Source organism: Aotus nancymaae, unplaced genomic scaffold, assembly GCF_030222135.1.
Source record: "Aotus nancymaae isolate 86718 unplaced genomic scaffold, 86718_ANA_hifiasm-v0.15.2.pri h1tg000003l, whole genome shotgun sequence".
NCBI lineage: Eukaryota > Metazoa > Chordata > Mammalia > Primates > Aotidae > Aotus > Aotus nancymaae.
In genome coordinates, this window is record NW_026988414.1 from 70,548,570 (window position 1) to 70,566,929 (window position 18,360).

Here is an 18,360-nt window from a genome sequence, read left to right on the forward strand (position 1 = left end):
TACCCAATAGTTACTTTTTCTGCTCCTCTCCCTCCTCCAACCCTCCATCTTGAACTAGACCTCACTGTTTGTTGTTTCCTTCTTTGTGTTCGTAAGTTCTATCATTTAGCTGCCACTTAAAAGTGAGAACATGAAGCAGTTTGTGTTCCTGTATTAGTTTACTAAGGCCAATGGCCTCCAGCTCCATCCATGTCCCCACAAAAGACATGATCTTGTTCTTTTTGATGACTCCACAAGTTCATTTCTTATTTTGATGCATCATTTTTAGCAATAAATATATTTCTGACATGTTATAAATACAGTATTAACACACTGAGAATTAATGTTATAGATAAATACAATGAGTATCAAAGAAGACAAATTGCTTCCTTAAGAATTACCAATATTAAAAAAATGTAATGCTCTTCAAATCAGATGCTAAACATGTAAGTTCTGTAAGCATAAGGCTACCAATTTTTATAACATACATGCAAACATTTAATATAGGTAAGATACACTGGCAAAAAAGAAGTATTTTTATTCAACGTGACAATTTTGTATGCAGAAAATCCTATGGAATAAAAAAAATCAATTTGGACTAATGAGTTCTACAAAACTACAGGAAACAAATAAATATAAAATGGTGGCTGGGTGTGGTGGCAGACGCCTATAATCCCAGCACTTTGAGAGGCCAAAGCAGGCAGTTCACTTGAGCTCTGTAGTTCAAGACCAGTTGGGCAACTTAGAGAGACTTCATCTCTGCTACTAATAAAATATAAGTGCTTAGAGGAGTGCATGGCACATAGTCAACACTATATCCACATGAAGTGATTGTTATCTTTCTGTATGAGCAAGGGAAACTGAAAAACCACAGCAGATTCTTCCTGCTGTTTAAATCATACAAACAGTGGCATAAGCCAGTAATCCCAACAGTTTGGGAGACCAAGGCAGGTAGATCACTTGAGCCCAAGAGTTCAAGACAAACCTGGGCAACACGGTGAAACCCCATCTTTACAAAAAATACAAAACTTAGGCAGGTGTGGTGGCTCACACCTATAGTCCCAGATACTTAAGAGGCTGATGTGGGGGATTGGTTGAGCCCTGGAGATTGAGACTACAGTGAGCTGAGATCGTGCCACTGCACAATAGCCTGGACGACAGAGAGAGACCCTGTCTTCAAGTGGGGAGCAGAAGGTGGGGACGAGGTGGCAGGGGTGGGAAGTAGAAACAGCAATAAATATTCTGAAATGAAATTTTTAAAAGTACAAAATGTCTGCATTGAAAACTATAAAACATCATTAAAAAAAAATAAAGGGCCTAGTCTTACATGGCTTATGCCTGTAGTCCCAGCACTTTGGGAGGCCAAGGCGGGCAGATTATGAGGTCAAGAATTCAAGACCAGCTTGGCCAATATGGAGAAACTCCATCTCTACTGAAAATACAAAAATTAGCTGGGCATGGTGGCGCATGCCTGTAGTCCCAGCTACTTTAGAGGCTGAGGCAGGAGAATTGCTTGAACCTGGGAGGTGGAGGTTGCAGTAAGCCAAGATCATGACATTGCACTCCAGCCTAGTGACAGAGTGAGACTCCATCTCAAAAAAAAAAAAAAAATGAAGCCCTGATCCCATTTTAAAATCATCAGATCCAGCCAGGCGCTGTGGCTTACACCTGTAATCCCAGCACTTTGGGAGGCTGAAGTAGGCTGATCACCTGAGGTCAGGAGTTCGAGACCAGCCTAGCCAACAGGGTGAGACCCTCTCTCTACAAAAATGCAAAAATTAGCCTCACATGGTGGCACGTGCTTGTTATCCCAACTACTTGAGAGGCTAAGGCAGGAGAATCACTTGAATCTGGGAAGCGGAGGTTGCAGTGAGCCAAGATCACGCCATTGAACTCCAGCCTGGACGAGAGAGCAAGACTTTGTCTCAAAACAACAACATAACAAAAAACCCATCATATCCCAAGATCTCCCACTTGTTCAAATCAGCAAAATAGAATTTTAAAATAGCTATCTTGAGATGGTATCCAATAGTCTAACAACATGTAACTGGAGTTTCAGAAGGAAAAAAGAAATTGTAGCAGAAAAAATTTTTGAAAAATATTGGCCAAAAATTTTCTAAATTTGATGAAAAACAATGGAAAGTCCAAAAGGTATAGCAAATCCCAAAGAAAATTAATATAAATCGTATTTAGGGACATGAGAGTCAAACTGCTGAATGTTGAATATAAAGAGAAAATTTTAAAACAAAAGGAAAAAAAGGTACATGACATATGAAGGAATGACAATGGAATGACATCTGAGTAATCATAAATAAAGCCCTAAGAACACGGAACATCTTTAAGATGCCAAAAGGTTGACAGATCGTAATGATGTTAAACATATATCTACTTCATGAAGACATTCCACTCATAAGTATTTACTGAGGAATAAAAATATGTCTGCAAAATGACTCAAACAAGAATGTTTATAGTAGTGTTCTTCACAATAGCTCTAACAGTGTATTTAACTCTTAAATACACCAACAAATCAATAAGCACAATTATATACATTATATGTCATATAAATTATATACAATATGTATATATACATATACAATGGAATACAACTGAGCAACAAATGACTGATACTTGGAAAAACATACATGAATATATGCATAACTTTGTTGCATAACACAATCAGAACACAAAATACATACTTTGTGATCCCACTTGTATAAAATTTTTAGAAAGTATAAAACTATGCGGTGTGCGGTGGCTCATGCCTGTAATCCCAGCACTTTGGGAGGCTGAGGCGGGGCAAATCACCTGAAGTCAAGAGTTCAAGACCAACCTGGCCAACACAGTGAAAGCTTCTCTCTACTAAAAATACAAAAACTAGCTGGGTGTGGTGGCAGGCACCTGCAGTCCCAGCTACTTGGGAGTAGTCCCAGTTACTGAGGCAGGAGAATTGCTTGAACCTGGGAGGTAGAGGTTGCAGTGAGCCGAGATCGCGCCACTGCACTCCAGCCTGGGCGACAGAGCAAGACTCCATCTCAAAAAAAAAAAGAAAAGAAAATATAAAACTGACTTATAGTAATAAATCTGTGGTTACCTAAAGGAGATGGGAAAAAGTACAAGAGAATAAGGATAAATTTTCTGACATAACTTTTTCCTAATCTTAATTTCTGTGTTTAGATTTGTCTCTTATAAGCATTCTGCAGATAACTTTCGTTCATCTTCCTTAATTCATGTTTTTTAAACTGTTCAGTTTAGTCTGTTTTAACTTACTGCTATAACGAATTTTTTTTCTGACATCTAAGTTTATATTTTTTATTTACATTAACTATTATATGCTTTCATCCAGCCTTCTATTGAACTGCTTTCTTTATATCTTCTTTCTTTTGTTCCAGAAATTGTATATCCTTAAATGTTTAACATACTCATGAATTCTAACCTAATTATTTCTTCTGTGTCCCTGAAAAGTACAAGAACTTTCAAATGTTTTAAAGTCATCCCCTTCTCATTAGGAATGTTATTGCTACCCAATACTTACTTTCACCTTGTTTTCTTTCCTTAATCAAGTAAATTAGGTATACTATAAGTTTTATAAAGTTGTTGCTTATTTAGATTTATATATACATTTACCAAGTTCCTTATTAAATCTCAAAACTTTCTAGTGGGTTCAACTTCTGTCTTTCTCAACTAAATTTAAAAAAATATATATAGGTGAGCATCTGTTCATATTACCACCTAGCTTTATTAATTGCTATCATTCACATTTGCCTGGTACATCACTATCCATCCTTTCATTTTCACCACTTTAAAATCGTATAGCTATCACTTAAACTACTGAAAATTTCATTGAGAGTTTAATTGGTAAGCGTAAACATTTTAAATAATATGTTTCTGGCATTTAATTTCATGTTTTTCATTTATTTCTCTCTTTCATTTTTTTCCCTTCTTGGTTTTCACTTTATAAAGGTTTCTTATGCTACCTTAAAAGATAAACATTGTTATTATTGTGATTGTCCTTAAGGCACAACATGTTCAAGATATTTACCTATACCGATTTCCTAAACTTGATAAGATTATATTAATTCAAGAGCAGTAGAGCCCCCTGCTTTACCTTCAGTTTTCATGCCAGTATCTTCTATATTTGTCTCTGCATACCATATGAAAGCAGTAGTTCTGATCATACACAATTTTTTATTTTGGATATTCTCAGTTTCATGAAAAATAATCTCTTCTAGGTATTTATTTGTAACTTGTATCAGGTTTCATGACATGTAGTTAAACATTTTTTATTGGAATAAAAATTTCAAATAGCTAAACATATACATGTTAAGTACATAGTTGGATAAGTTTTGCCAAATGTATTCACCACACTAATAACCACCAAAGAAAGATACCAAACATTTCTACCATCACCAAAGTTGCCTCATGCACCTTCTTGGACAATCCCTCAAATTTACTTACATGGGTCAAGGCAATCACTAACTTGCTCTCCATGCAGATTGGTCTGCACTGTCTAGAATTCTATATAAATGAAATAAAACAGTATGCTTTGAGGGTAGGCCTTCCCTTAGCATAATACTTTAGAGACTGATCTATAAAAGTCTCTTGTGAATATATATTTTCATTTCTCAGGTAAATAACTGAGATTTGAATTCATGAAACATATGGGAAAAATATGCTTATCTTTATAAAACTGACAAACTGTTTTCTAACATGTACCAGTTGACACTGCCAAGAGACAGTATGAGAGCTCCAGTTGCCCCACATCCTTATCATCAGTTAGTATTTCAACTTCTCACATTTTAGCCACTATAGAGGGTATTAGTGTGACCTCACTGTGATTACAATTTGCATTTCCATAATGAATAACAAAATTGAACATCTTTCATGAGAATACATATAAATCTTCTTTTGTGAAAGTGTATATTCAAATCTTTTGCTCACTTGAAAACTGGTCTATTTATCTTATTATTGTAAGAGTTTTTATATTTTGTTTTCAAGTCCATTATCAGGTATGAATATTACAAATTGTAACAAATACTGTTTCCCAGGCTGTGGTATGTTTTTTGTTTTCTTAACAGCAGTTAAGAAAATTAGTTTTCAAATTGGCTAACTCCAATTTGTCACTTTTTTCCTTTTATATTCATGCTCTTATGTCTCATCTAAGAACCTTTTGCCTGTCACAAGATGACAAAGACTTGTTTCTCAGGTTTTCTTCCATTTTAATACAAATTTAATAGTTTTGGTCCTTACAAACAGCTGTATGACACATTTCAAAGTTAACTTACATGTATGATATAAGGATCAAAGTTCTCTTAGAACATACGGATATCCAGTTGTTCTAGTGCTATTTGTTTAAAAGACTAACTTACCCCCACTAAATTATCATGGTGCCTTAATAGAAAATCAACTGACTGTGTACATGCAGATCTACTTCTGTACTTTGTATTTGGTTCATTAATCTCTTGATCCTTAAGACCAACAGAACAATGCCATGAATATTTTAGTCTTAAAATCATATAAGTTATCCAGCTTTGTTCTATTTCAAAATTGTTCTGGAAAGTCTGGGTATTCTACATTTTTCTATAAATTTTAGATTCAGCTTGTTAATTTCTACCAAAAAAATCTGCTATTATACTTATTGGGTTGAATTCAATCTACAGATTCATTTGAGAGAGAGCTGATATATCAAAAATACAAACAAAATAAATATCTCTCTTCATTGTGTTCTTCAATTTCTCCTAGTAATATTCAAGTCTTACACATACTTGTTAAATTTATTGCTGAATATTTCATGTTTATGTTAATTATCCACTGTATATTAAATTACTCTAAAACTTAACACTTGAAAACAAGTTACCATCTAATAGAGTTTTTAGAGGAAGAATTCAGGAGTGGCTTAGCTAGATGGTTCTGACTCAAGGTCTCTCAACAGGTTGTATTCAAGCTATCAGCCAAGGCTGCAGTCATCTCAACATTGGAATCAAAGATTCACTTCTAAGGTCACTCACATAGCTGGTGACAAGACTCAGTTCATCACTGCATTTTGGCTACTAACAAATAGCATCTTGTTTCTCCAAGAGACAGTGATCTTAGAGAGGGACAGCAAGTGAAGCAGTACCCCAGAAGGAAATTGTAGTCTTTTACAGCAATCTTAAAAGTGACATACCATCACTTTTGCCATGTGCTCTGTTACACAGACCAACTCTTGTAAAACATAAGAGAGGAGTATAAGAGCTTGTGATATCTAGAAGGCTGGTTGCCATAGATGTACTGTAAATGGAATTTATACATCATTTTCTAAGTCCTCATGGCCAGGATATTACAATTTAATTTTCTCTAATTACTTGGTATCCTGTAAAAATGTTAAACTTACTTTTTAGTTTTAAGAGCATTTTTCCCTATACAGAAAGTATGACTCCTTCATACTTCCTATATCAATAAAGTTGTTGACTAATTCTTTTCAAGCTATGTACAATTTCTTTTTGTTGCCTTATTGCATTGCCTGTGACCTTTAGTAAATGCCAAATCTGAGTGATAAAAGGAAATGTCCTTGCCTTGCCTTGTTCTTAATGCTAGGGAAAAAGTATCCAATCCTTTACTATTAAGTATGAAGTTTGCTGTAGGATTTTCACACATATTCTTCATAAAGTAGAGGAGGCTGGTCTCTATTCCTAGGCTACTATAAGTTTTAAAATAGACTGAGCATGGTACTATGACAATAATACCATACTGGCCTACAAAGCCAACCTTTCTCATTCCTGGAATAAATTCCACATGGTCTTCATGTATTATCTTTAATATATTGCTGAATTCAGCCAACTGTTAGTATGTTTATACCCAGCATCATGAAGTTATGTTGGTCTGTAGTTTTCTTATAATTGTTCTGGTAGCAGAATAACATGAAATGATCTGGATAGTGTTTCCTGCTCCTCTGTTTTTTGAAAGAGTTGAAGATAACTGGCAGAATATTCATTTCTTAAATAAATGCACTATTGAGCCTATCTGGGCCTGAACTTTGTGTGGGGGGAAAACTTTTATTTAACAATTCAATATTGTAAAAAGATATCGCACTATTCATGTTTTCTGTATTTTCTTGGGTTGATTTTAATAAATGTTGACATTCAAGAAATTTTTTCATTTCATGTAAGTTGAATTAATTGCCGTAAATGTTCATAATCTCTTTGTCAAACTTTTGATTTATGTAGCATATGTAATTGTGTCCACTCTTTCACTCTAGGTAATAGAAAAGCCACTGTGGAGAGAAGGCGGGAGTACCAGAAACAAAGAGAAGGAGGAAAAGCCCCAATATCTTTATGTCTTAATATTGAAGGTCATACACTGTTACTTCTGCCACATTCCATTTCTTGGAAGCAAGCCACTAAGTACAGCACATGCCTTATGAAAGGTGGATCAATTTGTGGACATAATTTTAAACCACCAAAATAATGTCCGATTTTTTAAAGTCATCTTTTTAACTAAGAGACGGCAAGAAAATATGTGTAGTCATTTGTATTTTTATACATATACATTAGTTCTGCCTTCTTTATTCCTTCCAATAATTCATGCATGTATCAGCAAACTAGAGTCCATGGCCTAAAACAAACCCACTGCCTGTTTTTGTATAACCTATGACCTACGAATGGCTTATATATTATTTAACTGAGAAGGAAAAAAAAAGAACAGTTTTGTACCATGTGAAAATTGTTTGAAATTTAAATATCAGTGTCCATAATAAAGTTTTGTTGGAACACAGCTATACTCATTTATTTATGTACTGTCTATGGCTCCCTTCACAGACTTGAGTAGCTGCAACAGACACCATACTGGCCTACAAAGCCTAAAATATTTACTGTCTGCTCTTCGCAGAAAAAAATTTGCCAACCCCTACTACAGATGCAAGTTACGATTGTGGGATGATTTCCCTTGAGCCTGAAGAATTTCTATTATTATTTCCCATATAATACATATTACTGACAAATTCTCAGACTCCGATAACCTGAAAATGTCTATTTCACCTTCATTTTTGAAAGATACTTTTGCTACATGGTAACAGGACGTTGTGGGTAACACATCATAGCAACAGTGGATACTGTTAAGTTCTCTTGAAGACTGTTAATTTTTCTTCTGTTGGTTAACTTGTCTGGACCCAAACTGCAAATACAGAAATTCTGGGTCAAATTTTTTGGGGGGAGGTCGGGGAATGGGGTTGGGGGGAGCTTGGCACATCAAACAGAATTTTTTGACACCTTTTGGCCTCCATTATTTTTACTGAGAAGCCAGATGTTAATCATCTCATTATTCTCCTGTATTTAATATCTGTATCTTTTTCCAGGATGCTTTCATTATTTTCTCTTTACCTTTGACAGTTAGCAGTTTATCTATAATGTGCCTAGGTATAGTTTTCCTTCGTATTTACCCTGCTTCGTGGTCACTGATCTTCTGGATCTGTAAGCTATTATTTGTTTGTTTGTCTGTCTGTCTGTTTTGAGACTGAGTCTCTCTCTGTTGCCTAGGCTGGAGTGCAGTGGTGTGTGGTATCAGCTCACTGCCATCTCCGCTTCCCAGGTTCAAGGGATTCTTGTGCCTCAGCCACAAGAGGAGGCTGGGATTACAGGCATGAACCACCACATCTGGCTAAATTTTGTATTTTTTAGTAGAAACAGGGTTTCACTATGTTGAGTTTTCTTTTTAACCAAATAAGGAATGTTTTCTGTCACTGTCTTCAAATAATTTTCGACCCCTTTATCTATCATTTCCTATGGGACTCCAATTAAGGCAGAAAAACTTCAGTTTTTCCCATGCAAGCTAAACACAGGCAGAAAATTTCCTGTTTTTCTAAGAAGCAGCAAACTTGCAAATCTCACCTATTATAGTTATTTCTTTCAAGGATTATCTCTTATTCGGTTTCCACTTTTTTTTAAATACAGTTCCTGGGGTCTTCCCTCCATATTCACAGCAGTCAGCCAGGGATATGCACAGAGTTTATATTTTAATTTGGGTTTTAGCCCTTTAGCAGCTCTCTTAGTCCCAGGATTTTCCTCCTAAACCCCAAGCTACTCTGAAAAGTCTTCTAACATTATAAGCCAGTATGGTGGTTGTTGTAGTTTTGTGTCTCTGAAATAACGCAAGTTAGGGAATCCCTTATATAAAAAGCTACAAATTCACAATTCGTACCCACTGCTTTACTACCTTGAAAGAATAAACTTTTCCCTACTTTCTGCCTACTTCTGGTCTTTTTCCAGTGCCTTCAAATACTTGGTTATTTAAAAAATTTTTTTTCCAGGTTTTATCACTGTTACTTCTGCGAGTATTCATTCACCTCACCAATTCACCACTACCTAAAGCTGGTAGTCCCCTGTTTTTTTTAAGAACAATCTTCTGAACTTGAATTAACAATTTTACATATAATTAAATTTATAATGTGATATCTTTTTATAATTAGCATATTGCTAATACTATAGTGGAAAACGAAATAAATTACGTAAAATAATGGAAGGCTTCAACGTTCACAAAAGTACAGATTTGCATGTGAGCACACATAAATGCACAATTTCTTCATGTAGCCTATGCTGAAATTGGTGCCCTCCTATTCAAGATCCAGAATCAGGTCTGGGGTTGTCAGGCTGTCATGTAAAAACAAAGCAAACAAACCATTTGCAACTATTTAAGAGTTAATAGAAATTAATTTAAGCTCTCCAAAATGATTTATAGACTGTTTTAAATAATGTCCTATGTATTAAAGAACAGAATAGGAAGACGAATAACTGGAATGAGGATTTATTACATTCCTCTTAGAAACAAGAGCAATAATTAATAATTTTGAAGGATGTCTTTTTTAAATGAAACACTTACCTTTGTTCTTAAACTGAGAAAATATTTTAAATATTGTTTAAATATTGTTCAAAATACATTACACACCTTTTTTTTTTTTTTTTTTTTTAACCAAGACAGCAACGAGAACTGAAAAAGAACCCACAACATTTGCTCTTAGGAATTCTACTTATATTCTCCTTTCACTAACATCTGGATAGTAAAATTTCATGGAATTTCAACCAGAAAACTGTGAAATTAGCAAACTAAATCAGTGGTAATTTATTAAAAGCTCAGAACAGATTATGTAAATCCATTATATGCAAATTGCTCAGTTGTCTGTGAGTATTTTGAAGGTTCCCCTTATTCTCAGAATAGCAGTGCTTCAATTGTTGTAATCTCACAACTGGCAAAATAATCAATTTTTATGCAGAATGAGTACAACAAATAAAAAGCAAGAAAAGAAATGGAGTCCAAGGGCATCTTTTTACACCAATTTTATAAAAAAGCAAACAAAAAAGAACATGTACCATGATTCTGTTATTCTCCCTCAAGCCAAAACATTAATGTGGTGGCTTTGCTCTAAACGAGACATAGGAAAGGCTGGTTGAAGTATGGCAATCAAACTAAGTAGATTTACCAAAGATACACAAAAATAACATTTGCTAATGTTGAAATCCAAGCATAAGCAAGCACAAAAATCAGCCAGATTTAGAAAGGGGTATGAGAAAACTTTTTGGGAACGCCAAATATATTTCATTATCTTGATTCTGGAAATAATTTCATTCTGGAGATAATTTCATGGGTGCCTACATACATCAAAACTGATCAAATTGTTCTCTTTGCATTTGGTTTTTTACTTCAATTAGACATCAATAAAGTTTTGGTTGTTTTGTTGTTGTTGTTAATGAGCAGGGAAAAAAAGCATTGTTCTTTCCTATCCATCACTTGGCTACTTGAAAGACACTGGAAACCAATATAGTGACTGTAACCAAGCATAATTAACAACCCAATGATCACAGGCAAACAGAAAAGTCACCAAGGTTAAAAGAACAAGTATACTAGTATTTTCAAAACAAAGTACTAAAGACTCAATAGAAATATTCAAAGACTGCTGAGAGATTTATGCAGGCCATATTTATTGCCCATGCAATCTGTACCCCACCCTGGTGTAGGATGCTCCTGGTTTCCATTTCCAAATGGATATGTGATAACAGTTTATCAGGATTTGTAGCCTTACTGTACTTCTCTTCCTTGCATCTCTGCAGAATCTCTAAGCTCCTCTGGTGGACTGGGTGTTGCAGAAAGCTAAAACTATCCATACTTTTCAAAATTGCACATGGCGCTGTATCATCATGTCCTTAGGAAGCAAAAAAAAAAAAAAGAAAACAAAAAAATGGAGAAAAGAAAAAGACATTATATAAGCCCAAACCAACAGAGAATCAAGGACAATGCTGCCAACTATTTAAGGGTATACGAAAATGTATCAAATAATAGAGATTATATGTGAATGATCTTTCCAATTATTTTGAGAAAACTGCATAAAAATAATAGAAAAAAATAAAAGCCTTTTTCAGATATTCAAAATGTCCTTTTCGGTACTCAAAGTATTGTGAGTTAACACCACACTGAAGATTTTAAACACAAGCAAAAATTCAAAAGCAATTTGTATGATTTATTTTTTAAAAATAGACTCATTTTTATCAGGTCTCAAATATAATTAGCATACAGTTGGCAACACTGATGGAACCCCAAAGAGAAATATACCCAGAACAATTTACTGAAAGTTAAACAATTCTTTCACAAATCCTGCAATTAACCACACTTGTAGGAGTTCCAAGTGTGTCAATAATGAAAGTATGAAGAAAAGCACCATAGAGCAGGAAAGCCCAGCAGCCCTTCGGTATTTACAAATTTGAAAACACAGTTGGAGAATCTGTATCTCATTATCACTTCTTAGGAAGGTGAGATAGAAATCAGCTACCAGTGAAAAAATGGAGAGCACGTTCGAGTAAAGACCAAAGCCCCAGATTAGTGTTATTTAAAGTGAGTCACTTAAGCAATAAAGTGAATGGGAGGTGAGTTCCAAAAATATTAGCAATAAAGAGTTTCCAGGCTTTAGGGTAGTGGTTATGTATCATTTATGCAGAGATCACCTCTAGAGTTAGGGCATAATGTTCAAATTTAAGTAAGTTTGCTTTTAAAAAAACAAAGTGTATAATAATATAGAGGTAAAAAAGTTCCATTACTGCAATTAAGAATGAGATACAAGAGATTTCCATTATAGATAGAATAGGTTTTTGACATTGAAAACATACTTAAGGATAGATTCATCCTAAAGGAAAAAAATAGATTCGGGCAGGTTTAATGTCTTGTGTAAAGTTACACGTTAAATTCCTAGAGTTTTAAATGTTTAACGTATATAAACCAGTTTCTTTATACACATTTGGGAAAGCATTGGTCTTACTGGTTAAATGATTAACTAACTGACCCAGGAACTAGTTGTAGCTTTCTTGGTAATAGGCAATTACAGTTATTGCCTGTAACCAAAGGTAATTAAACAAATGACAAGTACATTTTTTAAATTATGAGACAATGAGAAATAATTTTAAACCCAATTTTCTAATTATAATTTAAAATTTGTAGAGCATTTTTAACAGTAATTAATCCAGAGGTGGCTCAAATTGAGTATAAGAATTAAGATTATTTAAAATACTGCATGTCTACCTTCTCGGGGATCGTAATTTATAATACTTTCTGCTTTGGTAGTACTTCATAGCTTACCAAGTGTGCTCCCATATATTATTTTTTGTGCCTCACAAATGAAAGTCAGATAGGCTGGGAACTAATGGGACAGCCCTCAGACTTCAATGTGGGGTTCAAATCCAGTTTTCTGTTCTATATGGTGCTACATCTTTGCAACAAATTTCCCTCAGAGCCCCTCACCAAAACAAAGTATTATTTTGACCCTGCATGCTATTTCTTTAGCTGTAGGTGATAGATTAGAACTTCTGTCAGACATGTTAATGACAAACATATCAACAGACAATAACCACAAGCAAATGTTTCTCTCAAGTGTAAAATGTTGAGGGGCTGTGTGGGCAAGGATGTATTAGCATGTGGTGTCCCAGCAATGTTGGAGGGTCAGCATCATTCCTTGTCCGACACTTGAGGACCTAAGAGACATCAGGTTTAAAATAAGCCAAAGAAATCCTACAAGATGGGGAGAATTGGTGTGCAGCAGCCTAAGCATTATAGTTAAGTCTAAAGAAGTATGAAAGATCCCATGTGTTCTCCAACTTGGGCAGAGGGGCCTGCGTTCCAATACCACTTTTTAGGGGACTGAACCATTGCAGGTTGGACTTGGCTTCCAAAGAGTCTGCCTAAATCAGGGGTGGCAGGATAGGCCATCATGGATGGATGGCCTCAAAAGAAGGGGGCAGACCCTTATAATGCCAGGATTTGAAATGCAGTTTCTGGAGGCAGACTAGTGCTGCCTCACACAGTGGCAGTTTTTTCTTTTTGCAAGAGGAGGCTGTTCTATTCCATAGATCAGGTGGGCAGATAGCCAGTTGAGTCCTCTGTGCATGGTTTGATCCTTTAGTGATTCACTCTAATATTTTTCTGTAGATCCTTTCATCCTGGACTCAGAATTGTATGCATTGTATGATACCATAGCTCTCCCACGTTCAGAGTTTCCTTCAAAATGTTTTAGTTTTCTTCAACTAAATTTAATTTTTGCTGTTGGAAGTGACATACTTTTATGGTATACACTATGTTACTTTTTTCTCCTACAAATCAATTTTTTGAATTTTGGTGAGAAAGAATATATCTACAAATTGCATGAAAGTATCATAAAAACAGCACTCTACACTTTTTTTTTAACTCTAAGAATTACCACTACATTAATGTAGTGGAGTGGAAGAGTGCCTAGAATCAGAAAACCCTGTTGAGGCTGAATTTAGCTGTGTGACCTCAAGCAAGCCATTTAAACTCTCTGTGCCTCAGCTTCCTCATTTTTAAAAGAAGGTTTGATCTCTGTGTTTACTCATAGCGCTGATTCTGGGGTTCTGATCCACAGGACTTGGGCATTAGCATGGAACCTAGAACTGTGCTGTCCAGTGTGGTAGCCACTAGCCACATGTGGCTACTGAGCACTTGCAGCATGGCTACTACAAAGTGAGGTGTGCTGTCAATGTAAGATACATACCAGATTTTGAAGACTAGTATTACCAAAAGAATATAAAATATCACATTAATAATTTTATATTAATTACATGTTCAAATGATATTTTGGATATACTGAATTAAATAAAACATTAAAATTCTAAAAAAAAAAAAAAAAAGAATGAGATACAAGAGAACAATCTTTGGAAAAACCTCATAGTAGAATCATTTCAAAAGTTAAATAGTCTGACTAATTCAAAGAGGTTTGTAGAGCGTATTTTAGTCTCATTCTAATTATCTAAACTAAATGTACATATATTCAGAGAATGGGCAGCCACATATAGCAAACGAGAGGGAATCTAATAATACCATAAATCATATACACAGAAATAGGCTTTTAAAAACTAAAATGAATTTGAAATATTTTTCATAATAAAAAGTATCTAAGCTAATAAAATACTGTATTATTTGTACAATACAAAGAGTCAACAGGTACAAAGGTTAAATGTTTCAAAAAGAGAAGTATAACTAAGCTTAACATCATTTCTTACTCAAAAGATATCTTGATAAAAATACTCTACTGTCATTGTAAGTAGTAATCAATCCTCCCTTGATGGATTGCTTGGAGAAAGAATGCTTAGGCATTAGACTACACTGCACTTGGTTTGGCAGTCAGCTGAAAGGGACCAGTTGAAGAAAAAACACCCAGTGAGCTCTACTCAGACTCCATTCAAATTCTAAATTTAAGAAGTTATTGGTGGCTCATGCCTGAAATCCCAACACTTTGGGAGGTTGAGGTGGGCACATCATGAGGTCAGGAGATTGAGACCATCCTGGTTAACACGGCGAAACTGTCACTACTAAAAAACAAAAATTAGCCGGGCATGGTGGCACACACCAGTACTCCCAGCTACTGAGGAGGCTGAGTCAGGAGAATAACTTGAACCCTGGAGGCAGAGGCTGCAGTGAGCCGAGATCGTGCCATTGCACTCCAGCCTGTGTGACAGAGTGAGAATCCATCTCAAAAAAAAGTTTTCACTAAACTAACATGTCTTTCAACAGATAATTTGATAATCTGCTAGTTAAAAATAATTCAAGAACATTATGTATTATTCTGTATAACAGCTCAAGATACTAAAATATACTAAATTATTGTGAAGAGTTTTAAAAAAATCATTTAACATTACTACAACCACCAAACTCTATTTTCTATTCCGTTGAATAAACGGTGGCAGTGCCATTTGGATATGGGTATTTTTATATCTGCGACTGCTCTGTCTCACCACTATGCCTAGATTAGTTTCTTTAACCTCTCTCCTGTTCTTGCATTCTGCTTTCTATACCTTCTTTTTACAACTTTGAACATTATTTTTCAGACTCTGATATAACTTCCAAATCTTAAAGTAACATTACTCTTGTTTGTTATATGTACCAACCCCCTGCCAAGGTGGTTTGGTTTCCTAGGATGGTTCATATTTTCAGTGGGGGTTATTTTCTAAGGAGTCTCATCAACTTTTTTTTTTTTTTTTTTTTTGGGACAGAGTCTCACTCTGTCACCAGGCTGGAGTTCAGTGGCACAATCTTGGCTCACTACAACCTCTGCCTCCCGAGTTCAAGCAATTCTCCTGACTCAGCCTACCAAGTAGCTAGGACTACAGGCGCACGCCATCACGCCCAGCTAATTTTAATATTTTTAGTAGAGACGAGGTTTCACTGTGTTGGCCAGGATGGTCTCGATCTCCTGACCTCGTGATCCACCTGCCTTGGCCTCCCAAAGTACTAGAATTACAGGCATGAACCACCACGTCTGGCCATCATCAACACTTAAAAGAGATTTATTCAGTATTAGCTTATGCTAGTTGCAGCTTTGATGATAATTTCTTAGTTTGACATTATACACCAAACACATAGTATAAATTCAGACCCCATACTCACATATGGTGCAGATGTGGGCGTTCATTTTTTTAAAGGTACCTTTCTTGGAAACTGTACTTCTTTGACATATCATAATGAGAACCAAGCATGGTGGCTCACACCTGTAATCCAAGACACTCGGGAGGCTGAGCAGGGAGGATCACTTAAGGTCAGAAGTTAAAGACTAGCCTGGGTAATACAGCAAGATCCCATCTCTAAAAACAAATTTAAAACAAGAAAAAGGCTGGAGCGGTGGCTCACGCCTGTAATCCCAGCACTTCATGAGGCCAAGGTGGGCAGATCATGAGGTCAGGAGATTGAGACCATCTTGGCCAACATGGTGAAACCCTGACTCTAACTAAAAATTTAAAAATTAGCTGGGCACAGTGGTGCATGCCTGTAGTCCGAGCTACCTGGAAGGCTGAGGCAGGAGAACTTGTTGAACCCGGGAGGCGGAGGTTGCAGTGAGCTGAGATCGTGCCACTGCATTCCAGCCTGGCGACAGAGAGAGACTCTGTCTCAAAAGAAAAAAAAGACCAGGCATGGTATCATGTGCCTCCTGCTCCAGTGTCTTGAGAGGCTGAAGCAGAAAGATCCCGTGAGTCCAGGAGTTTGAGGCTATAGTGAGCTGTGGTAGCACCACTGCATTCCAACCCAGGCAACACAGTGAAACCCTGGCTCATTAAAAAAAAAAATCTGTATATCTATATATATCATATCATATATACATACCATATATATGTGTAGCATATTGGCATATATAGCATATATACATATATATGCTACATACATACATGTATACACAGACATATACACACATACGTATGTATATATGTATATACACACATACGTATGTATATATGCATATACACACACATAACGTATATACGTATGTATATCTTAATGCTTTTGAGGTTGATTCATATTGTGGCATGTAGCAGTATTTCATTTCTTTTATGGACAAATAACATTCCGTGTATGGATAGACCAAGTTTTGTTCACCCATTGATCAGTTGATGGAACAGTTGCATTATCTCTACTTGCTGGCTATTTGAAAGATGTTCCGAAGGTATTTTGTCTACATGTTTTTGTGTGGACAAATGTTTTTGATTCTTCTAAGTATATACCTAGAAGCAGAATTGGTGGGTCAAATATAATTCTATCTTAAACTTTCTGAGGAACTGCCAAAACGTTTTACAGAGTGGCTACAACATTTTACATTTCCACCAGTAGTATACAAGACTTGCAATTTTTCCATATCCTCACCAAAATTTGATATTACCTGTTTTTTTTTAATTACAGCCATCCTAGTAGTTGTGATGGCTATCTCATTATTGATTCTATTTGCACTTTCCTGATGACATAATGATATTGAGCATCTTTTAGTGTGTTTACTTGACATTTGCATGTCTTTTCAGATCCATTGCCCATGTTAAATTGGTTTATTTTTTATTATTGAGTAATAAGAGTTCTCTATATATTCTAGATACCAGTTCTTTATCAGATATGTGATTTACAAATATTTTCTACCATTCTGCATTCTGTAATTTCGCTTTCTTGATAATGTCCTTTGAAGCACAGAAGTTTATAATCTGATGAAGTCCAATTTATCCATTTTTTTCCTTTGGTTGCTTGTCCTTTTGTTGTTACATGAAGAATCCATTGCCTAGTAGATACTGGCAAGTTTGAGTCCTCCAAATTTGTTCTTGCATTTCCAGATTCCTTTCTGTATCAATTTTAGGATCAGGTTGTTAATTTCAACATAAAGGCAGCTGAGGTTTTGACAGGGGCTGCATCAAACAAATCTCCAGATTTGTTGGGGCATGCTGCCATCTTAACCATATTAAGTCTTCCAATCCATGAACAAAGGATATCCTTCCATTTATTCAGATATTCTTTAGGTTTTTTCAGTCGTGTTCTGTGGTCTTCAGTGTACAAGCCTTGCAACTCTTTTTGTTAAATTTAATCATAACTATTTTATTCTCATCGGTGTTCCTATAAATGAGCACCAACTTAATTGTGATTTCAGGCTGTTCATTGCTACACTATAGAAATACAACTTATTTTTGCATATTGATCTTGTGCCTTACAACCTTGCTGACCTCACTTATTGGCTTTATGTTTTTTATAGATTCCTTAGATATTCTACACACAGTATCACATCAGCTGTAACCAAAATAGTTTCTTCCTTTCAAACTATTTATTTTTCTGGCCTAACTGCCCTGGTCAGAACCTCCAGGACAATGTTGAATGGAAAAGGTGAAAACGGACATCTTATCTTATCCTAGATCTTGGGGGAAAAGGAAAACATTCAGTCTTTCACCATTAAGTATGATGTAAGCTTTGGGTGCCCCGTAGATTTCCTTATCAGGTTGAAAATTTTCCCTTATATTTCTAATTTGTTCAGTGTCTTTCTATGAATGTGTTGGCTTGTGTCAAATGCTTTTTCTGTGTCTCTGAGGGTGATCATCTGATTTTTATATTTTATTCTAT

At 35.5% G+C, this 18,360-nt stretch overlaps 1 protein-coding gene across 11 annotated transcripts in view; it reads right to left on the bottom strand.

Moving 5' to 3' along the window:
* The window catches only part of MYO9A (myosin IXA), a 290,323-nt gene that overhangs the window by 122,699 nt on the left and 149,264 nt on the right, over positions 1–18,360 (bottom strand). For 10 of the 11 annotated variants that reach the window (XM_064382198.1, XM_064382199.1, XM_064382209.1 and 7 more), the window contains one exon: positions 11,027–11,146. The exons of the other annotated variant lie outside the window; for it this stretch is intronic. In XM_064382198.1, the coding sequence (XP_064238268.1) occupies positions 11,027–11,146 (120 nt within the window). The remainder of the gene's footprint in view (positions 1–11,026; positions 11,147–18,360) is intronic. 11 annotated transcript variants of the gene reach the window in all.